Source organism: Haliaeetus albicilla, chromosome 29 (assembly GCF_947461875.1).
Source record: "Haliaeetus albicilla chromosome 29, bHalAlb1.1, whole genome shotgun sequence".
NCBI lineage: Eukaryota > Metazoa > Chordata > Aves > Accipitriformes > Accipitridae > Haliaeetus > Haliaeetus albicilla.
Genome location: NC_091511.1, coordinates 7212518 through 7235343, shown reverse-complemented (window position 1 = coordinate 7235343; position 22826 = coordinate 7212518). Strand labels below are relative to the sequence as shown.

The following is a 22826-nucleotide window of genomic DNA, read 5'->3' as shown; positions in this document are numbered from 1 at the left end:
AGCTGTTCTGGTTGGCCATCTGTGAGAGACTGAAAGAGTTAATGTCTCAACCATTGTGGTGGGGCAAGTTCTGCTTAAAGATAAACCCTGCACAGCAAGGAACCAAGGTGAAAAGCCCATCAGCTCAGACATCAGCAACAGGAGGGGGAGGGCATGCTGGAGGGTGCACAGCTCCCTGTTCTGATAAGCTGTTCTGATACAAAGATCAAACAATGGCCAAGTCTGCAGGGAAGGAGAAGTTACTCCACAAACGACCCCCAACCCCAAAGGCTCGCAAACTGCTCATTAACCTGACAAGTTCAGGTGCCGGCCTGAAGGAGGGGCAAGGATGATAAAAGGACACAAACTGAAGCCTTGGGAGTGCAAACCCACCGGAACTGGACCCATCGGCTGACCGGACCCCTCGGCTGACTGAACCAACGCTGGACCCAGGACTGGTGAAATCTTTCTCTCTGTCTTCTCTCTTTCCTTTTCCTTTTCCACAATCCCTACATCTCATCCATTTCAAGATATAAACTATTGACCAAGTCTGAGACTAAGAGTGGATCCAGCCGCCCCTGGGCCCTTCTCTGAGGAGGAGTCTAGAAAGCAAGGGGGTCTGCTCTGAACCTTGTGACTCAACGGGAGGGATCTCCTTATTCCCTGAATTGATGTATATGATTACATGGCTTACAGAAGTAGTCCTATGCCAATTCCTGTTGTGAGAAACCCTGTCACCTACTACCACGCCTCCCCAGTTCCGTTTGCTTCTGTCATAAATAAAACCTTTAACTGATCGTTTGGTGTCGTTTCACCTTAATTTAGCCCGAGGGAATTTTGAATTAAACACGATTCCCTGGTCTGTCCAGTCTGGGTCATGACACCATCTCCTCTAATAAGCCAATGTGATAAATGAACTGTGGGGTGTTTTTTTTTTCTCTCCAAGGTTGAAGAGTGCACGTCGGACTTCACTAACGCAAGCTAGAAACTTTCCATGTAGCAAGGTAACTTGCTGTTAGCTCATGTTGCGCTAGCACCTGCTGTCATCCTGCTTGCTATAGGAGAGGCTCAGTCTTTCCCCAAATGCCCTGCTGCCTTGTGCATTGAAACTCCCTTGAACTTCTGTGGGACTGGGTAGGGAGAATGGGTCCGATGCCCTTCAGGTCCAGCTGTGAAGCGTGTGTGTTCCAGAGTGACAGTCTTCCCTACTGCTCAGCTAAGCTGCAGGACTCCAGGGTGCTGCTCGTAGCCTTTTGGCAGGCACCAAACTCTCAGCTTGTTACTGATGCCTCTGTCCTGCCGGGATGAATGCCTTTGCCCTGCCCCTGTCACTGGTGGAGCAGAGTGTGCCTGTACTCCACTGCTTTGGTGCCAAATGGGCAGCTGCTTGAAGCTGAGAATACAGACAAGGCTGGGACATGTTCTGTTCTCCTGTCTCTGCTGGAGGTCACAGCCACCACTGCAGAGTAGCTCTAGTCCCTTACACAGTTCCTGCCAGACTGCCTGGAGCTAGTCCGCCTGTGTCCTTGTGGTCCCTCTCGTCTCTGTACTCAGTATCTTCATCAGTAATGCCAAGCAGTGAGCCTCAGGCTCAATTTGCAGTTGGTAGTGGAGAGCTGGTTGGAAATCCTGCAAGGAAAAGGAATGCAGTTCCCTCCCCTCCAGGTGGAAATCCTGGCTAGAGAAGAGCTCTCCCAGAGGTGCACCTGTCCCAGAAGTACAACTTACTCCCACTGAGCACTGACGTGGGTGCTTCATGAACAGCTCTTCTTGTGGTGTTTCATAAACCTACTTCCCCTGTGGGTTGGTTGCTTAAACGGAATCAGTTCACAGCGCTGTGTCTGTGAGTCTTCAGGCTTTTCTTGGAAAAGGGGCAAATTATATCCCCTGGGGTAGTGAAGGAGCTCTCCAATTTCATTTGGAGTTGTTCGTTGTTTTTTAAAGGTGTCATAATGGTGCCTGTGTTGTTCTGTGATGGCAACATACTGCTTTGGTTATTTTACAGGCTTTGAAAAGTGGAAGTATACAGAGAAGCAGCAAGTCGTGGGTGTAAGTATGACAGGCTGTGTATTTCTAGGATTACTCCTCCAGCTACTGTGTAAGATCACTGTGTCACAGGGAACATGTTCTGCTTAGTTTTTTTTTATTTGGGCTTGGTTTGAGGTGCTGCTTGCTTTGTTTTGTTTTGTTTTGTTTTAAAGAAACTAGACACTTGAGTCTACTTGAGTGTCCTCCAGTTGTGCTGAAACAGAATTTATTAGTTAGGCACTGAGTGTCACCTGTGCCAAAGGAAAACTCCTGATCTGGAAATCCCAGCCCTGATGTTGATCTATTAATTGAAGCATATTCCAGGTCTGGGTGAAGGGCAAAAAGGGTATTTGTATGGACTGAGCTTTGGCTTCCAAACACAGAGGCTGATCTTTCTGCAGAGTCGGCAGAGTCTCTAGGTTCCTGTAGAGGCACCCCTGGAAAGTCTCCCTCTCTGCTGACTCTGGTCTCCCCAAGTACCTCAGTGTGTGGTCCTAAAGCCTGGTAGTGTGAGAGCCCTTTTCCTCCTTTTTTTCCTGCATAAGAAGCTTTGGACAAATCTCAGAAGAATCTGGACAATGATGTAAAATTCCTCAAGTCTCACCTGCTTCTGTGTATTCTGCTTTCAGGGTGCTTTCTGCGGTGACTGAATTAAGCACTCAAGCTGTCTGCACAAGATTCCATTTATTTCACAAAAGGATCAAACTTATATGTTACAGCAAAGGTCTAGAAAGAACTAACGGCATACAGCCAATACTACTAACACAGGAGCGCATATCTGGCTCAGCTGGGATGTTTGCCAGTCCTCAGAAGAGTTAAAGATAAAAACATTCCATACACATACTGGTGACTGTCTTCAGCCACATCTTCCCAGGCATACACCAGGCCATCCTTCGACCTGACCTTGTAAAACTAGTTCTTCAAAGGCTTGGCAAACATGCAGCACAACAAGTTCTAACGTTCACTCTTGATTCAAATGCCAGGTGTTTCGAGCTGCTCCCACACTTTCTTGCAAAGAGAACTTCTCATGGGGAGGATTCATCCTGGTTGCTGTATGAACATCCCACTGAAAAACTGGAAACAAACTAGACAGTGCTGCAAGCCTGCAAACAAATGGGGCCAGAGAGAACTTGATTTCTAGCCTGTTTCAGTGGTTTTAAATGCTTGTAGCCATACAGATACCAAGTTTCAGAATATTTTGTGGTTGGTTGTCCGTCACTTTAGGTCCAGTCAGTGTTAGAAATCGAGGCAGAGAAAGGTGATGATATGCAAACTGTCCAAAGATCAGTGATAGGAGGAAGAGACAGGTTTTCTTACTTGATTTGATTTTGTTGCCCTGTTGGGTTAGACATTGGAATTGAAATCCAGGATCATGGTGAGAAAGGCAGGGGTTTCCCATCAAAGGGCAGGAATGGCCGTAGGGCAGGGAATCTCCAGGCTCCCCATGGAGGTGATTTGGGGGCAGCCTGTTGTTGAAATGGCAGATAGACCCCTGTGATGGATGGAGTTGAGTCTTGTGACTGCACTTCCATAGCTTCTTGAACAGCTTGCTGTGCTCTGCTGAGACCCAGTGGCATGCCCATTTTCAGACCGTCTTATCTTTCCCAATGTTCCTTAATGATTTCCCTCCCTTGCTCTTGCCTGCCCTCTGGAATGGTGTGTTTGGGGTTGCCTCCTCCACCCCAAATCATCCCAATCTTTACTGTAGCAATATTGTACTTGCAGAGGTGACCTCTGTCAAGCAGCAATGGGCTTGCTGGCATTTTGTCAAGCCATGCTTGAGACCTTCGATTTGCTTTATTTGAGACCGGGTAGACCTTTGAGGCTGGCTCAGCCTGTAGAAGTGGGCAGTTGCCCTTGCCCATGTTTGACTGATGGTATTACACAGTAACGGTCTATTCCTGGGAGAGGGGAGAGGAACAGGCTCTGGTATATCTCACATTAGGCACTTGAAGGAGAGAAAAGAACTTTAATCGTAACAGACCTTCAGACTTTTCTTCCTGCCGTTGGCTTTTCAGTCATGTGGGAGCTCTTGCGCTGCTGGTGAGTGTAGGGAGCAGTTAATTTTATGGCTCAGCTCTTTTCAGTAGACTGGCATGTTAATTTGGGCATCTTTGGGTATTACATTTTCAGTATTCGTGATCACATGTAATCAAACGAGTGACTTAATTCTGGGTTCGGTAATACCCAGCTTGCAAGCACTGGGCAGCAACCCCTCAGTAACAATTGGGTGTTAACCTGATGGACATTCCTGAGGAAGCAGAAGCTACTTTGCAGTGTTGGCTTGAGCACAGCAATGAGGGTGGTGCTCAGCATCTTCACCAAACACCTTCTTCCTGGGAATTCCTCCAGCTTTCTCCCTTGTACCACCAAGTCACCCAGGAGAATTGCTAGTGCTCTCCTTGGGTGCTTTCTGGGATTGTGGTAAAGAAGTGGGTCCATGTGTTTGGTTCCCTCATCAGTGCTGCTGGCGTGAGTCCAAGGGGAGTAAATGGCCAAAGAATAGTTAATTGGTGCTTGTTGCTAGTCTCAGTTGTTAATTTTCCACATAGATCCATTTTTAAGACTCGCTGCAAGAGTGTGCCCAGTGATCTTACTGGACTTAGTCTGTCCACAAAGGTTACATTGACCCTGTGGGTGACTCTTGCGTCTTCCCTAATGAGGGGGACTCCTGAACTCCATTATGGGGATATATTCACTGCCTCTGTTTCAAGTCTTTGGCTGCTTTTTGTATCTTGAGGATTAAGATACTTCTGTATCTGCTGTTCTTCTCCAGAATTTCATCCTCTTCCTTCACCTGAGCACTTGTTTTCTGTATAGCCTGCATCTGCAGAGTTAGCAGATGAAAGATTGTACTTTATTTACTGTAGTGTCTTTAAAACTCTTAAAATGGTATTCAAATTTGCTGCCGCCTTAGCTGGGTGCTTGTCCTGTTTCTTGACATTTCTCCCTTTCTGGCTTTAGAAGTGTTTGACAACTGTTTGGCTTGTTTGGCTTCTCTTTGCTGGATTTACAGGGAAGATTTCTTGGCAATCAGCGGTGCAGGTTCCAAGTGTGAGGTTCTGGCTTCCTGTTGTGCCCCAGGTGATGCAGGAGTCCTAGCAGGTGCAGAAGTGCTTGCTTATTTTATTCTAGGGAGGTGGTGGTGGTTGTTTTTAAACTACCCACACTGTGCCGAGTTTTCCTTACCAAGTGAGGGGAGAAGTTACTGCTTAGAACTTTACAGCTGAAACTACAAAGCCAGTCCCTTAACTGTGTGAAGTTTCTTGCCCTAAGAGCCGTTGCTGTTCTGGTTACAGGAATAACTGCAACTGGAGGAGCAAAGTGAGGAAATGACAGAGCAATTCAAGGGCTGGCAATGGATCAGAGTGGGGTACAAGCAGGTGAAAGCACTGCAAGAAATATGTCCTGTTGCTGCTTCTGAGAATACCTTAATTTGGAAACTTGTTATAGGAAAATGAGGTTGAAGATGCAGGGTGGGAGTGTGAGGGTCTAATGCTTCAGCATTGTGTGTTTCCAAGTTCTTTACCTTCTCAGCCCAATTAGTTTACAGTTTAGCTAAAGGAGTTTTGCATTAGAGTAAGCCTTTATTGGCCTCGTGTCAAACACAGATGTATGACAGTGGTGTCAGACTGGAGAATGTGAAGGGTTTTTAATTTCAGTCCTCATAGCTGTTGAGATACTCTTTGATGTGTGAATCTCTTACAGCTCAGCTGAAGCATGATTTTCCTGAGGCTGTGTACATCCTGAGGTGTACCTGTGTCTTCCTAATGAGCAATTCTGGTCCCAAGTTTAGGACCTGCAGGTGACATCTGCAAGTCTTTGTCTTAGGCACTTAAGTGTTGATTTTGTGGGGGTGTGTTTTCCGTAGTTGAAGGAGGATGCGGGAGGGAGTTGGGTGTTTCTGCTGGAAGGAAATACTGAGGAGGAAAAGAGGATACGCACTCATAGGGGAAGGAGAGGGGAGGATGAGAGGAGAGTGAATTACTGGTCCTGATCCTACAGTGCAGGTGGTGTTTTTCAGGGACGTGGTTAGGGCAGAGGGGCTGCTGTGTGCATCATGTTTTGCACTGTAAGGCTGGGGATAGGGGAGGAGTGCTTCCCTCCTACTGGCTGGCACTCTGGCTGGCATGGCCCTCTCGGTGGCATTGCCACCATTTTCTTCCGTTACCAGCACCCTTGTGGAGATTTATGGTTTTGAATTCAAGTTTCCTGGGCCTGTCCCGCACCTCCAGATGGGGTTTGTTCTCAAGTGTGCCATTGGCCACGGCTGAGCCAATCAGCAGAGCCGGTGGTGGCCTGTCAGTCACTGCCGGCCTGGGGTGGGGCCGGAGGGGGCAGAGGCCCAGTGGCCTGAGGAGAAATGGGGGAGAGACGGGGTGGGGCAGCCGGGGCCAGGGGCCAGGGCCAGTTACAGTTGCGGTTACAGTTGCAGGGGCAGGTGGTCTGGCAGTGTGGATGGGCCTGGGGGAGACCTCATCAGCCCTGGGCCCTGCCATGGCCCAGCTCACCAGCCCTGGGCCCGAGTGCTCAGCCCCAGGGACAACCCCAGCACCAGGGTCAGAGCAGCTCCTGCTGCTGCCCCAAGGGTCGCTAGCCCTGAGCCAGAGTGCAGGTAGCTGAGCTGGGATGAGGTGGAAGGCACTGGAAAACGATTCGTGGAGAGGAGGCGATGGAAGAAGGTGCAGTGTATGTGGCACCTGGGATTAACTGGCACCCTCTGTTTCATATCTGGGTCAGTACTGTACTTGCAGATGCGTTGTCCCACAAGCGGGGGTCGGTACCCGGTGCGCAATAAGCCAATCTTACACGCAGAGCCGAGAAATGTGTTTCTTTCATGTCTGCGCAGAGATGGGTGCTGGGGGGTAACTCCACGAAGCTGGCACGCCACACCAAAGAAGAACAATGTATTTCTTCTGTTACAGGATTAGGAAGAAACCACCTCAATGGCGCCGCTTCTGTGGATCCTTAAGGTGGTGACCCCCAAGCCTGGGAGCTCCCAAACCCGGGACTTCCAAACCCCAGCGACCCCCAACCAAGGAACCCCCAAATCCAGGACGCCCAAACATGGGAGCCCCAAAATCTGGGACCCCCCCCAACCCTGCAACTCCCCCAACCCAGCATCCCCAAACACCGGGGACCCCCAAACCCCAGGCCCTCCCCTACGATTGAGACCCCCAAACCTGGGACCCCCAGACCCCTGGAGCCCCCAAATGCCAGAGCCCCCAAACCCTGGGGATCCCTCAACCCTGGAAGCCCCCAAATCTGGGACCCTCAAACCCTGGGGACCCCAAACCTGGGACCCCCTGTGAGGGACTGAAAAAGTTAATGCCTCAGACATTGTGGTGGGGCAAGTTCTGCTTAAGGACATAACAAGGAACTCTGCCCAGCAAGGAACCACAGGTGAAAAGCAGCCCATCAGCACCCCATCAGCAACAGGAGAGGGAGGGGAGGGCAGGGCATGCCAGAGGGTGCACAGCTCCCTGTTCTGATATGCTGCTCTTGATGTGCTGAGCAGGGCAGCTCACCACGCATGGCAAAAGATCACATCTGCAGGCAAGGGGAAGTTACTCCCCAAACAACCCCCAAGCCCCCAGACCTATTTCCCAAAGGCTACCTAATTAGCGTAAGGAGTTTGAGTGCCCACCCAAAGGAGGGGCAAGGATGATAAAAGCACACACAAACTGAAGCCCCAGGTGTGCAAGCCCACTGCAACGGGACCTCTCGGCTGACTGGACCCCTCGGCTGACTGAACCAATGCTGGACCCAGGACTGGTGAAATCATCTTCTCTCTCCCTCTCCCTCCCCTCCCTCCTGCCCCCTCTCCTTTTCCATGATGCCTCCATCTCATCACTTTAGGCATAAACAGTTGACCAAGTCTGGGACTAAGAGTAGACCCAGCCGCCCCTAGGCTCCTCTCTGAGAAGGAGCCTAGAAAGCAAGGGGGTCTGCTCTGAACCTCGTGACTCAACGGGAGGGCTCTCCTCATTGTCTTCCCCGAACTGATTCCCAAATAAGCAAGTGTATCTGTAGTGTATCTTTGGTGATGTATGGTTATCACATGTTAGACAGTTTGCCAACCCAGTTTCATGCCAATTTTTGTTGTGAGCATACGAATTCTTGCGGTGAGCATGCCAATTCTTGTTGTGGGCGAAGAGAAGTTGAGTTTTGCGAGTTAAAGGATCCCTGGTGTTGTTTCACCTTAATCCTGACCTGGGAATCGGCAAGGCTGAGTCATTGTCCTGAGAAGTTGGGACGTGACAGCCCCCAAACCCTGGGAACCCCTCCCCTTTAGCGGGGGGAAAGACAGGGAGCAGCAGTAGCCGGCTGACCGTACGTAGGTGGTGAGGAGCAAGAACAACAGAGAGGGCTAGGGTTTTAGAGGCCTCTGGTTTTAATGTGACCTCAAATCAGAAGCGTCTTCCATCAGGAGCCTGCACCAGGGCCTGCGAGAGAGCTGTAGCCATCACTGATGGAGCCGCCACAGTAGCCATCAACAGAAATGACCAGACAGTGTCCCATTCCGTGCCTCAGAAAGAAAGAAAGAAAGAAAGAAAGAAAGGCCCGACTACAAAGGTCATAATAACGGAGCTGTTTAAGGAGGTAACTTCATTGCCACCCTTCTGTTGTAAGTCTATCTGTGGCAGGAGTCTGCCGCCCGATAGGAGTCCGCTGCCCTGTCCGTGTTGGCCTTCATGCGCGCTGCCAGGCGGGAGAACGTCCGTCCGCTGGAAGTGCCCTCCAGGCTGAAGAGGTGCTCCAGTAAGGAAAGACAGCAGCTCTGCCGCAGCAGCCGGGCTAGCCTCTTCCTCCTGCCACACGAGAGAAACTGCTTGGCCCAGAGGCTCTAGCTGTGCAGTGCTAAATGGGACAGGGCCGGGGGAAAGCAGGGCGCAAGGAGGGAGGGAGCGTGGGGCTCTGCCGTCCCCTGGTCTACCCGCACGTGGCTCCTTACTGCCTCGGTCCTGCTAAGGCCTATGTGTCAGGTTCAGGGTGGCCTCAAGCCTAGGCAGGTTGGGCCGGGGTGCCTGGGACCAGGTGGGAAATGGCTCTTCCTCCCCTGGCTTCTCAGTTCTGCTTCTTACCGGGCCTCCTGCGGAAGGGAGGATACTCTTCTGGCAACATAAGAGGCACACGGCAACTTTTCCACCTGAGACTTGACAAAGGCTCCAATGGAGGTCCGGGGGAATTGTCTTCCGAGCAGGCTCAAAGCCTCCCTGAGCATTTTCTTTGCCAGCTTCATGTGCCCCATACGCCAGCAGACCTGCAGAGGAAAAGGGAAACATCCTGCTATGGACTAGTTGCCCAGGAGACTGCAGGAATCCCCAAGTGGCTGGAGATGCCAGGGATATCCCCTGCAACCGCGGAAGGCATCCAGCTCCGTCCCCCGGGAGATCCCTCCAGACCTGCCCGTCTCTTACCTCCCCTTTGAGGCTGAAGAAGGTGGCCTCTTCAAAGCAGGCTATCACATTTGCTTTCTTCTCTAGTGAGTTCCTCAGGACCTCCGCTTCGTTCAGCTTCATGAGGGCCTTTGCGCAAGCACACAGAGAGCAGGTGAGCGTGGGTGCAGAGCCCACGGCCAGCCTTGTCCTCCCTCATCATTGCCTCTGGCATCTGTCTTAAGAGGGCCTGTTTCTCCCCCTGGTGACGCCCGCCCAAACACAGTCACACTGTCTCAGAGCACAGACAGGCACCAGTGATCCTTCAGACTGCCTCCCTGCTAATGCCCCTCGTGCTAAGGGCACAGTGCCTCGTGTCTCTTGCCGCAGAAGAGGCACACCAGAGGAAAAAGTCAGGGTCTGACCCCAGCATTTCCCTTCCAAGGTGCCGCAAAGGCATGCCCTAGTGCAACGGCCAGGCAGGCAGGCAGGACTCTGTGCACAGTGGGTGCTGGCAAGCAGGGCAACTCACCATGTAGCTGTTGGAGACATGCAGGTAGGCAGCCGCAGACTCCAGAAGGTAGTAGAAGGCTCTGGCGGCATCGCCCATCGCCATGTAGTGGCGAGCCAAAGGCACAAGCACCGATTCCACGATGGCTTTGCATTCACATGAGCAGGTACCGCTGTGCTTCCTGTCGGTCTTGCTGGGCAGCTCAGCTGTCTGTTCACTCTTTGCCAGAAACCGTCCTGCCACACTAGTCAGAGGACGGTTCCCAGGAGAAGAAGAGAGCAAAGAATACACAGGCATCACCTGTACTGCTCTTTCTCCCCACAGAGACGGCATCAAAAGCCCTTTGTTCAAAGCAGAGCACGAGGCCATGGGCACGTACGACACGTACAGGTGCTTTGTAGGTAGGGAGAAAGAGACAAGCTGGGCTTTCTGTCACCTCTTCCCACAGGCAAACCACCCGAGTCCCCGGGGCAGGTTTTCCCCTGCAGATTTTGCAGTGCTACTCTGTAGGAACTGGAAAGCAGGGGCTGCTCCAGTGTAGTGTGAGGATCGCTCTGAGCCCACAGGCTTCCTCAAGCACTCCCTCATCTCCATGGCCATCTCCTCCCACCTCCCACCCCACAGAAAGCCTCTTCCCTAAGCTGCAGTCACAACCGGCAGCCAAATGGCGGCGCTTCCTTTGTCTCCTCTGGACACCCTGAGCTCACTGCCTTCCAAAATCATCAAAACCGTGTCTGCTCACCCAAAATCCTCCTCCAGGAAAGCCTGCTGCTGCTGCAGAGCACCTGCAGCATCAGGAAAGAAAACAGGGGGTTAGATACCTCCTCACATACCACAGGGGAAGAACTACTCTCCCTCTCCCAGCGGGCTGGGGATCGCAAGGATCCCTGCAAGGGTCGCGACACGCTGCGGAAAGTCTGCAGTGGCCATCCTCACCTCCTGGGCTCGTCCCTAGCAGATGTCCTCCCACCCCATCCCCAGCACAGCCCCCCTGGGGGCCTGGAGGGCCCAGGCTGTGAAGCATGGTGCACAGCATACCCTCAGGGGTGTGAGTCCTATCCCTCTTCAGCTGTTCTCCTGCGAGCACCAAGGCCTCCCAGCTGTGAGGGTCGCCCTGCTCAGCAGGGCCCTGACTGCTCCCTCCCTCCTGGGTGCTGGTGACAGTGAAGCGGTGGAAGGCAACAAAGTCCCCTTGGCTGCAGCTCTTGCATTTGTGCGCGTGCCGCTCCAGGAAGGCGGCGCACTTGCGGTGCAAGGCGACCCGCTGTCTCTCGGGCCACAGCTCGTAGGCAGCCTCCCGCAGCAGTGGGACACAGAAGACCAGCACGCCAGACTGCCGCTCCGTGGTCTTCTTGCTCGGAGAGGGTCTCTCCACACCTGCAGGGCAAAGGGCCTTTGCATCAGCCTGAGCTGGGGCCAGGGCTCAGGGCCATCCCAGCCGGGGCATGAAAGTCATGCCTTGGTGAGCATCCTTAGCCGCAAACCAGCGCTGCTGCACACCGAGCCTTGCAGGACGAGGCAAAAGGGCCCGCCTTGCCTTGCTGATGCTAGCACAGCCTTGGGGACACAGTGCTCAGCTGTGCTCCAGACAGGAGGTGGGGACGTTGCCGCCAGCCGAAGCAAGCCCCGGCCACTGCTTTCTCTCCGCTCCTGGCAAGGCAGTCCCCAGCCTCCTGAGCTTCCCCTGCTGCACCACAGGGGAATCAAAGCTGAATAAAAGCCTCTCAAAGGCCCTGGGGCACTTTGGAGGGCATCTTTGATCCGGATGCCGCAGGCAGCTGGGAGAGGATATCGGTGATTGCACATGCCCTCCCGTGCCTGCACTACAAGCAGCACTTGAAGGCAGAGGAGCAGAGGCACTTGGGACAGCTGGTGGGAGCTTCCCTCCAGCGCAAAGCTAGCGTTCTTTGAGATTGACTTGTAAGATCTTTGAACAAGCCATCCCGAACCGCCATGCCTGCCTGAGCTCCACCCAGCCATTACTGGGGCAGAGGGGGGAAGTGCACCATGCCCTGGCGAGCCCCACCAGGACACAGCTGGGAGCTCCCTTGGCCTCTTCACTGCTGCCACTTACCACTCTCTGCCTGCCGAGAGCTGCCTGGCCCCTTGGTAGGATCTCGGACATCTTCTGCCACCTCTGTGGTTTTCAGCCACTTAAGGATGTTGTCGCTCACCAGCATGTCCAACAAGCAATTCATCTTGTGCCTGATGCCATCAGGAAGGATGTGTGACAGCAGCTGGGTGGTAAACACTGGCCCGATGACAGCTGCAAACTTCAAAATCGTCTGCTTCAGTGGCTTTATCCCGTCCAGCTGGGCCAGCGCAATCTCTGTCAAAAAGAAGCAACACCTCTTTCTCTCTTGCCTGTTCCCCATGCTGAGGCTGGAGAGGCTGGAAAGTCTCAACACATGAAATGGGGTAGACTTTGGCCTCTTCTCCTCGGCACTGCACCTGCTGGGCAATTGCAACCCAGGGCAGGCGTCTTCAAAATGGCTCCGCACCTCTTGGAATCGCAGGCCACAAGGCCTGGGGAAGAGCGAGACGCTCAAACAAACACTCGCCCACCTGGGGTGAGGAGGGCAGGATCCAGCAGGTACATGCGTCCATGATGCGCCCTACCAGATCTGGAGTAGGGTTTTGCCCAACAGCGCACACAGAAAACAGAGAACCTTCCCCACCGCAGAGGTGGACTCAGAGCTCCCCACAATGGCTCTCTTGACTTGGCCAGACAATACTATGCCTTTTGTTTGGTTTTCTTTTGGTTTTTTCTTTGGGGGGGGGGGGGGCGGGGATGGGACAGAACAACGTAATAGCAGGAATGCTTTAGCATGACGTTTCTTCAAGGTTCATACAAATGGCTATGGCTAGAGAGGAGGGACAGTCGTTGACAGCTCCCCCATCCAGCTCCCCTGGTATGGGGGGATTTCCGTGCCAATCCACAGAAAAAAACAATGGATTTGGTTTGGATTAAGTGCCTTGAGAGCGCCGTTAGCTGGGGAGCTTAAAAAGAGAATAGCGAGGGCAAAGTCGCGATCACAGCTGAGTCAGCGGCAAGTCAAAGACTTTTCCCAGCAAAGGATTTGTTTCTGTGAGAAAAGGGAGCCGTTCTAGTGTTGCACCAATAGCCTTTTCTCTCCTACCTGCTGCTGGAAAGCAGCCAGCAGGCTCACAGCTGGTTCACACCCAGGAGGGGAAAATGGCTGCCCGCAACCCCAGGCCTGTTTCTGGTTGCACTGGAGCCACCTTCCCAGCAGAGCCCCCAAGCTGAGAGGGTGACTCTGCAGCACACAAATGCCCAGCCTCCCTCTAGCCAATGCCCCACGAAGGGGCCCCAGCACAGCCGTGAGCCGGCAGAGCGGCTCTCGGTCCCTCACCTTTCAAGGTGGCGGGCAGCACCGTGTTCTCCGGGTTCACGTCTGGTCTGATGATGCAGACCGTGCCATCATTCCCCGCGCTGGAGCTCGAGGTTGCTGTGAGGGGTGAAGCCTCAACTGCAGAAGCTGGGTGGAGCAGGAGAACACGAATAAGGCAATTTGCAAAGTAACTTGCGGCTTGCAAACGTTTCAAAATTCCCCTGAGATGGGACAAGTCCCACTTCACATGGTCCAGTGCAAGCGCACAGACCTGCACGTGCTGAACGTGGTCATTAAGCACAGCAAAACAGTTACCACTGCAAGCATTTCTTTGCGTAGCCCTCCCAGAACAGACAGGTGTTCTGCCTTCAGACCAGCTTTCCCAAACAGCCCCTCAGTCAAAGCTTCTGGAGTGCCTGGGGGGCAACTGAACGCCCCGCGACAGAAAGCAGCAGCATTGCTGCCTTCGACAGGGCTACCTCCACAGCCAGGGAAATTGCCAGTGATCATGCAAAATGCAGCATCAGCCCTGGCTGTTCCCAAGGCCACAGCACTCTGGCTGGCATGGCGCTCTCGGTGGCATTGCCACCGTTTTCTTCCGTTACCAGCACCCTTCTGGGGATTTATGGTTTTGAATTCAAAGTTTCCCAGGCCCGTCGCTCGCCTCAAGCTGGGGTTTGTTCTCAAGTGAGCTGGCGTTGGGCCAGGGTAAACTACGTGCCCATTAGAATGCCTAAGAAACACCAGAAACAGGTGTGCTCTGGAACCATTTCCCCTGTGTTTTAGCCCCCCAACCCCCGCCCCAAGAATTTAGGCCCCTCCAAGCCACCACAACTCGCTAGCCCCTGCTTTGGCTGTCCCAACAGCAAGGCACGCAGGAGCCCACGCCTCCGCCAGACCACGTTCTGCACTGCTGCAAGATCTGACTCTGCCCAGGTCAACGGGGGAATGATGGGGCAAGACTGTGCTGCGGAGAACGCGCCACAGCAACACAGCAACTCGCTAGTCAGCAGCAAAGGTGCTTACTGATCAGGCTCTCCCAGTTGTCCTCTGCTTTTTCACCCCGCCTCCGGGTGCGGAACAAGAGCATGTTGTTGCAAAGAAGGCAGCCCAGCAGCTCCTTGCAGTAATACGGGATCCCCGAGCTTCTTTGGATCAGGAACCTGGACAGGAGCAGACGCAGCAGTGACCACCACAAGAGGAGTAAAGTGAAACACGGTTCAGGTGGGCGGCGAGTCACTTGGGCAATACAGGGTAGCCAGCATCTTTGTCACAGCTGCACCTCGCCTTTGAATGGGACAGTCCTCTGCTGGCTTGGGCTTTTGGGCCCCCCCGAACCTCCGGCCTTCGCTGAAGTCCATGGGAAAAGAATTGCGGCCAACGGCCAAAGCACAGAGCAGCGAGCCCTGCCTTTCCTCTCCGCAGGAGCCTAGATCCTCTCTGGCAGCAGGGCAGGCCTCTGTCCCAGGGAATCTCCCCCACAGCCTGGCCACCTAGACCAAGGCCTTTTCACAGCCCAGCCACACTTGGGCTCGGGACTCTTCCTCCCTTCCTCTCTGTGCAGCCGCGAAGGGCTGACACTTCCCACGCTCTGTGTCTCGGCAGTGGCCCACTCTCAGCTCACGCCTGCCAGGACAAGGCATAACAAGCAACCCACCTCCTAGAGTACTCGCTAGAGTCGGTGATGCTTCTAGTGGCCCTGCGCTCCCTTTCCGGGGGGGCTGATTCCCGTCCGTGGTCTGCATAGGTTCAAGCCCTCAGGAAGAGCTCCCCTGCCTCGAACTTACCTCGCTAGATCCCTGGAGATGCTGTCCACTTTAAGGTTCTGGCAGACCTCCTGCACCACAGCTGAAGGCTTCAGCTCATCCAGATGAAGATAGGTGATTTTCTGGGACATTGTGTTGTCTGCTGCAGCTTTGCAAAAGCCCTCTGTTCTTGCGTAGCCCGGCGCCAAGCTCATGACCATGAAGTAGGAGACATTTCGGAGCACGGGTGACATGATACTCCAGGAGGCAGGGTCGATGAAATGGGCATTGTCGATGACGAAAATGCCAAATTCTCCTCCAATGGTCTGAAAAAAAGCAGGATGTTCTGAGGGCAATCCAGTGGAATCCCAAGTGTCTTGCAGGGGAGGAGACTGAGCCTCTGTCTCTTGAGAGGATGCTCTGAAGTCTCTCCCCAGCCGCTTCCCTGCTCAGAAGCTTACTGACTCTTAATTTCTTTGAGATTTTAAGGTCACACCTAACACCACCTGACCTGCAGAAGGAGGCAGCTTGGGCAAGGGAATGCAGAAGCCATTGCTCCTTGTCCAGGCTACACTTGACGGGAGGAAAGTTATGGGGTGTGTTTGTGGGGCTGCAGGGAGGAGGGGGGAGGTGGGGGCTTTCTCAGGCCCTGAAGGGCAATGGCCCGGGCGTGTGGTCCTCCCATCGGCTCACACTGCTGTGGTGCAGAGCCCGCAGCCAGCAGGCTTGTTTTCCTTCTCTGACCCAGGAAGGAAGGAAGGAAGGCAGGAAGGAAGGAAGGAAGGAAGGAGAAAGGCTCACCTTCTCCAGCACTTTTGCCCAAGTCGAGTGCAACTCCTTTTTTCTTTCAATTCCACGCATGTCGCGAACCTTGTCCGAAACGGGAAACTGGCCAGAAAAGCAGAGTCAGGCAGAAGCATCGCTCCGGGGCTAGGCACATGAACCCGCCAAGCAAGACCGCAGAGCAAACTGCCTCTGCTGGCCTCAGCACCTTACCTCTCCCCAGCACAGGTGCAAGGAGCCACAGTGGGGGCTGCACCTGGAGCCCAAAGCAGAGGCCCTCTGCTGAGGATCACTGGCAGAGCTGGGGCTTGGGCGTGGGCTGAAGAGCTGGTTCTCTGCCTGTAGGAGGCTTGGGCTGGCTGGAGCAGACCACGCGCCCAGCACCAGCCTCTCTCCAATGCCACTTCCAAGGTGCTGAACAAGACACCAGGCACCGCCAGATGCAGCGCAGGACATGAACTCGCCCCAGAAAGGGAGCCCCCCAGGGCCCAGGAATGGGAAACCTGTGCTACCACCCCCACGATTCCCACCCCCGAGCTAAGGCACTCCCAGCAGCGCGCCCGCACAACATCAGACCCAGAAAAGCTCATGAGAAGGCCTTCTCCAGGGCCAGAGAGGCCTCTTGCTCTCACCTCGACAAGGAAAATGTCATTGAGGAGACAAAAGCTGCTCTCTTCAATTGTCCCTTGGAGCTTTGTCTGCAGCGTGCACTGCCTGGCACCGCACGGTTCACTGTCCTGGAGGCCCAGGGCCCTGGCCATCAGCATACGGATGGCAGAGAAGGACTGCCTCACGTTGACCTCTAGCAGTTCCATGGCAACTACCCTGCCGTGCAAAAGCAAAGGGGACTGAGATCCCCAACAGCCCAAGCCTTCTAGCACAAAAGGGGTGCAGATGCCCTTGGGGGGGGCTCTTCACCCACTCGTCTCAAAGTGCTTCCCAGAGGAGGCCAAGCTTTTCACTCCTCATACAAGAAAGGGCACAGAGGGGCAGTTGCTGCCAAGCCACTGGGAGAGCCGGCTCCAGACTCTTGTGTCTCCACAGCGCCGGTCCAGGTCTCGCTACGTCCCCCCTGCAGAGGGACTCACTAAGGGGCAAGGATGGAGCAAGTGGTGGGTTTGCCTTTGGGCTCCAGACCTTAGCAGCCTGACTCCCAGACCACAGGAAGGCTTTTCTGCCCCGGTGCTCCTTCTGGGAAGGAGCAGAGGGCAAGCAGGGCTTCCGAGACAGGCCACCCTGCTGTCTGTTGCGTCTGGAGTCAGATGAAAAGCATCGGGCTTGGGCTCTTTCCTTCTATCTGTGCCTGGCCCAGAGGTGAAGGAGGAAAGGCCATGGCTCAAGAAGCCACCTCCAACTCCCCAGAGATGTAGAGGCGGGAGCAGAGCATGCAAGTGCTCCTAGGGAGCGTCTCCAGGAGGCCTTCTCGGGAGGCTGCAGTCCAAGGGCCAGGCGCACTGGCAGAGGGGACGGAATGTTCTACGGCTGCCAGGTGATGGGCAGGGGCAGCATCCCAAAGCTAGAGGTCAAAAACCTGTACCTGTGGCCAGCAGCCTGGCCTAAATAGGCCAGTTCAGTAAGTAAGTGGCTCTTTCCGGAGCCCATCGTGCCCTCAAATGCCAGGATGTGCCTTTGTCCTAAGTCCTCATAGGCTTTCAAGCAGCTGCCAAAGAGGTCAATCTCCTTCTCCCGACCTGTGAAGACAAACGAGAAAACCAGCTGCTGGGTGTGCTGACAAGCAGAGAGATGCCACTTTGGCTGGCACCCTCCACCGCAGTTGCCTGTCCCGCCACCACTTCCACCAGCCTGCCTACAGCCAGGCCTCCTTCCTGCCCACTCATCCCAGCTTTTTTACCTCTGCCTGCCTCAGAGCGGCAGCGGGCCCGCCTGCCCCACAGTGCAGCTTCCATGCCTTCTTCCCCGTCCCGCCACCCTCTGCCCTCCCACAGACACAGAGGTTCAGCCGGCCCCATGCAACTCCCCGCAGTGATCCAGCACAAGACTGGAAGAGATGATGCGAGTCGCTGCAGCATCTCCTCGCTGTAGCATGAGCCACAGGGCACTTCCTGGGAGCTGAGGCAGCATCTTCAGTGTCTTTTGGCTGGGCTAGAGTGAATTTTCTTCAGTGATAGCTCCTATGGTGCTATGGTTTGGATTTGTGACCAGACATGGGTGTTGATAACACAACGATGTTTTGGTTACTGCTGAAGAGTGCTTGCACAGCGTCAAGGCCTTTACCATTTCTGACGCCGCCCCGCCAGCGAGCAGGCTGGGGGCACACAAGAAGCTGGGAGGGGGCACAGCCACAACAGCTGACCCCAACTGCCCAAAGGCCTATTCCCTACCATACGATGCGGTGCTTGGCAGGAAGAGCTGGGGGAAAGAGGGATGAAGGGGGGACGTTTGGAGTTACGGCGTTTGTCTTCCCAAGTCACCGTTACGCATGATGCAGCCCCGCTTTCCTGGAAACGGCTAGACACCTGCCTGCCCATGGGAAGCAGGGAACGAATGCCTGATTTGGCCTTGCATGCTTGCGCAGCTTTTGCTCTACCTATTAAGCTGTGCGTATCTCAGCCCAGCACTGTTCTCACTTTTACCCTTCCGATTCTCTTCCCCATCCCGCTGGGGGGAGCGAGTGGCTCTGTGGGGCTGAGCTGCCTCCCGGGGTTAACCTGAAACAGGGCCCAAAACCTCCAGCAAGACACCGAGGGATTAAAGGCACCCCCTGGGTCCTGACGTTGCCCTGTCTACGCCCAGATGCTGCCAAGAAAGGATCTGTGAGGAGTACAAGGGGGAGAACCCACCACCGGAACTCTCCGTCAGACTGGCAGAAGGCAATCGCTTTCCTGATCCCAAAGACCGGGATCAGTTTAGCCCCCAGGCGTCAGCAGCTCCGTAGCTCAAAGGTACCTTCGTACCAGGTCTGGAGCACGGCAAGGCAGCACCAGGCGCCTCACCCTGCTTTCCACCCCACAGAGATCAACCAAGTAGGGGCCGAGAGAGGCCGCACTTCCTCAGGGCCTCTGCAGCAACATCATCCCTGGCAAAAGCTTCTCCCGTCCCAGCGTGGCACTAAAAGTTACCAAGGGGAAGAAAGTGGGCTTCAGAAGAGCAAGGCATTCTCCACCTACCCAGTAAGGGGGCGTACTCTGACCTCTTCTTGGCAAGACCCATGCCAAATATGCTAGAAGCAGGGGAAAAGAAAACACAAGTCAGTTAGCTGGTGAGAAGCCAGGGGACACAGAGAAGCAGCCTGGCATGGAGGGGCAGGATGTGCTCCTCGTGCACCTGCTTGTCTTTCGAGCAGCATGTTTTCCCCTGTATGCACCCCCACCCAAAGTTCAAGCTGCACGCTAGGACAGCTTCAAGCATAAAGAAGCCCAACGGCCACGGCAGGACAGGAGAACGTATCAAGAGTCCACCACCAGAGGCCATTGGAGACATGCGAAAGGAGCCAGGGTGTCCTGTTGGCTAGCACACGCTGGCCAAGAGAAACAAGTGTCTCGGAAAGGAGGACTTGTGTCACTGAACGGGTTGGGATGCCAAGCACCTAGCACCTTTGGCCTAACTCCTCCTGCAGTTTCCAAGAGATGGCAATGTTAACATTCAAACCGTCATCCAAAGAGAAGGTCAAATCCTGGCCCAGAGGAAAAGCTGAGGTTTCAGCAGGAAGACATGAGAGGAAGTGTGTTCCCACGGTCCACATTTCCCCATGGGAACCAGGCTGGCCCAAAGCTTCCTGCTCAGAAGCGGCTTGTCCCAAAAACCTCCTTGGGTCAGCATTACCAGGGCATGTGGTGGAGCAAGCACAGCTGAAAGCCATTTGGACAGAGCCTGCAAGGCCAGGTTGTGTCTGCCAAGACAGACAAACCTTCCCCATCCCTGTGGCTTCACTCCCGCTCTCTTAGCAGCAGGAGACAGCAGGGGAGAGAGGCAAAAAGCCTCCCGCACCAGGGCTTCTGACCGTCTCAGCCACAGGCAAGGGAGACCAGCTTGGTCTCTCTCTGCCGAATTCCTCTTTGCTGGCCAAGGCTGCACCCTTGATGCCACAATCCCCTCGTCCAGCCCTCTCGGAGGTCACTCACCTCTTCTTGGTGATCCCCACATATTGATAGACAGTGCCAGGATGACTGAGGCCTTTCATCTTTCTCTCCGGCAGCTCCTTGAAGTAGTAAGGGGGCAGCCGAGAGGAGGCATAGGTCACTGCATCACAGGACACCAGCCCAGGGTAGTGCACCATCATCCGGGCTGCCAAATTCACCTTCTGGCCAATGACTGCCAGAGAGAGAGAGAGAGAGTGAGCGTGCGAGAGCGTGCGTTGACGTACCCGTGCGACCGGCCCCGTGGCGCCCTTCCAGGCCAACGGCTGCCTCGCCTCCAGCACAGGCCAACCCCACAGCGGGATCAGCAGAACCCAGGGGAACAAACGGCCACAGAGCCCATTCTCCTGCCACGGGCCAGGACCCGCACTGCCCGGGCCGCTCCTGACCGGCTGCTGGGAAAGCCCTCTCCCAGCCCACCTTCCTCTTCCAGAGTGCTATGCTTAAGCAGGCCCACACCAGCCTCCCGCGCCTCAGACACACGCCTCCTACCTGTGTATTCATGCCTCAGAGGGTGGCCGGTGACTCCGCAGAACGCCGTCCCACTGGTAACTGCAACAGACACTGCCCTGGCACACAGGGAAACAGTGCAGCTTCAGCAGCGCCCCAGGCGCAGTCCTGCCCGCCCAGATTCATCCCTTCCCGCATCTCCCCTCGGCGCTAGCCTGGGCCACCTGCCATCCTGTCCTGACAGCGCGGGTCCTGGGGACGTGGAGAGCTCAGGGGCGCAACATACCCACGTTGCAAGGGACAAAGGACAGGGGTAGAGCGCATGTGGGATGTTTTGGACACTTCCCCTGAGGCCACATTCCCTGAGCTGTGACCTGCAGAAGGCCACAGCCCTCTCATGAGCAAAGAGGGAGGGAAGAAGGCACCCACGATGTCACGGCCTGCGATGGCAGCAACCTGAGATCAGGTGGCTGGACCCCATCCCTGTTCATGGGCCAGTCGCCCAGAAGGGCCTGCCTCTGGCACCAAGGAGCCTCTTGCCCTTGCAAGGGCTCGCTCCAGCACGGTGGCTAGCAGGGTGTGCTTGGCGGGACTCCGCCTGGCTGCCGAGGGCTAAGTCCGGGGCTTGCCTGCCACCTCTCAGGGCACTGCCTCCTTCCTGCCAGGGACAAGGCAGAGCAAGCTAGAAGACACGTCTCTTTCTGGGAAGCCCCCCTGCGCCATCCCAGGCAGCATGCACCCCCACCACACACTCACTCTATTTCCATGAGCATCGTGGAGCAGGAATTGAAGATCTGAATAGCACTCTGCAAGGCGTGAATGCTCTCGTAGCGCAGCTTTTCTCCACCGAGGCCAAACACCAGGAGGAACATGCAGCCCTGCCAAGGACGGATGCAGCACATCTTGCTACAATGCCTAAGAGGGAGCCTCTCCCTCTTGCTCACCGCCCACCCCCTCAGGGTGGGGGGAAGCGATTGCTCCCACACACTCACTTTATCAAACAGGACGATTTTGTTGATTTCGCCTTTGTGAGGACAGAGGATTTCTAGCATCATCCTGCTGGCATCGTGGATGATGGTGCGGATGTCCACTGTGCTGATTCCTGCAGTCAACTGCAGTTGGACGAAGACGCTGGTGACCGGCCGTAGCTCAGAGAAGAGGTCCAGCGGCACTCTGTCATCAAGCTGGAAGACAAGAGCACGATGGCTTCACCAGCCTGCTCTCCCGGGGGCTTACTCCCCATACCAGATACCGAGGGAGAGCAGGCATACTGGCAATAGCAGGTACTCCCCGAGGAAGGGCTAATTCCTCCTCTCAGCGCAAATGGCGGGCAGGCTGCCCAGCCTGTGGCAGGCAGATACCGAATCGTTAACGCAAATGACAAAGGAGAGAAAGGTGCTCCGGTACCACCCCATCCTGGGACGGGTATGGACATGAGGGGCGACCCGCAGGGATGCTCTGGGGACTTCAGTGCAGCCTCCCCTTTATCCCACCGCCACGACCGCAGCACCTCCAGAACCATACCCACAGAAAAGACAGACAGACAGAAGTCTGCCTCCCACCACCCGTATCTCTCTGAGGTCAACACACGCAATGGTGCGGCACCAGTGCCCCCTGGCTCAGTTTCCCCGCGTTGTCTTCTCAGGGTGCGTTTTCTTCTCTTTGTCTGTTCTCGTGAGAACTCCATCTCTGCAATGCACCACTTCCTCTGCCCTCCAAAAATGCAGCCCCCAGCAGTGGTGGCCTGGATGTACCTTCCCGAGAGCAGCTCCCGATATGTACTTGCTAAGCACGTCGTACGCATTAGCGCCACCGGGCAGGAGAAGAGCAGGTCTCATGGCACCTGAGGAGAGAAAAAGCAGGTGGTCGCTGGGAGGACAAGACTACGAGGTGTTGGAAAGCAGGGGCTGGCGCGGGAAACGGGGGAGAAAGAGTCTTCTGCATTTGCTCATGTTGCCACCTCCAGATGCTCACGGCAGTGCTGTCCCCTGGAGGGAGAAGGCAGCAGCAGCCACTGCCCCAGCTGATGCACGCGAGGGCCAAAAGCACGAGTGCTAACCGAAAGGAGGAAGAGGGCGGAGGTGGTTCCTCTCTGGCCCCTGAAGCAGCCAGGCCCCACCTTTCCAGGCAAGCCGCGAACAAGGCGAAGTTGGCACGCACCTTCCCCTTCCAAGCGGTGGCTCCCTGGGTGTTGTACAAGCTTGCGTAAAGCGTCTTGGCATTCTGACCAAGACATCGGATCCATGCCTGTAACCTGGAGACACACGGCGTGAAGGCACTGCCACTGGCCTCCCCAGGAGTCCCAGGGGACAAAGCCTGCCCTCCACCGTCACTGCCCAGGAAAGGGGAGAACAAGCCCACCTGGCTGGATGGGACAGCAGTGCTTCCTCAGAAGCACCGGAGCTGGGCAGGCATCACCCAAGCATCCCCCAGCTGTCAACAACAGCGCCGTGACCCACAGAGGACATTGCTGGTGGGGACAAAACCCTCCCAGTGCCTCC

General features: G+C 55.1%; 1 protein-coding gene across 1 annotated transcript; it reads right to left on the bottom strand.

Annotated features, from left to right (window-relative positions):
• Positions 1–9338: 9338 nt before the first annotated feature.
• Positions 9339–22575, bottom strand: LOC138682654 (adenylate cyclase type 10-like; the record flags this gene model as incomplete). Its single annotated transcript, XM_069773918.1, has 18 exons — positions 22486–22575; positions 22080–22168; positions 21318–21509; positions 21082–21203; positions 20368–20444; positions 19861–20050; positions 18907–18959; positions 17316–17469; positions 16411–16603; positions 15797–15883; positions 15038–15321; positions 14277–14413; positions 13272–13388; positions 11972–12226; positions 10936–11274; positions 10640–10682; positions 9919–10141; positions 9339–9536 (listed from the first exon to the last, which is right to left on the bottom strand). Coding segments are annotated over exons 1-18 (2838 nt in total), but the record flags the coding sequence as incomplete, so codon positions are not given.
• Positions 22576–22826: the final 251 nt, after the last annotated feature.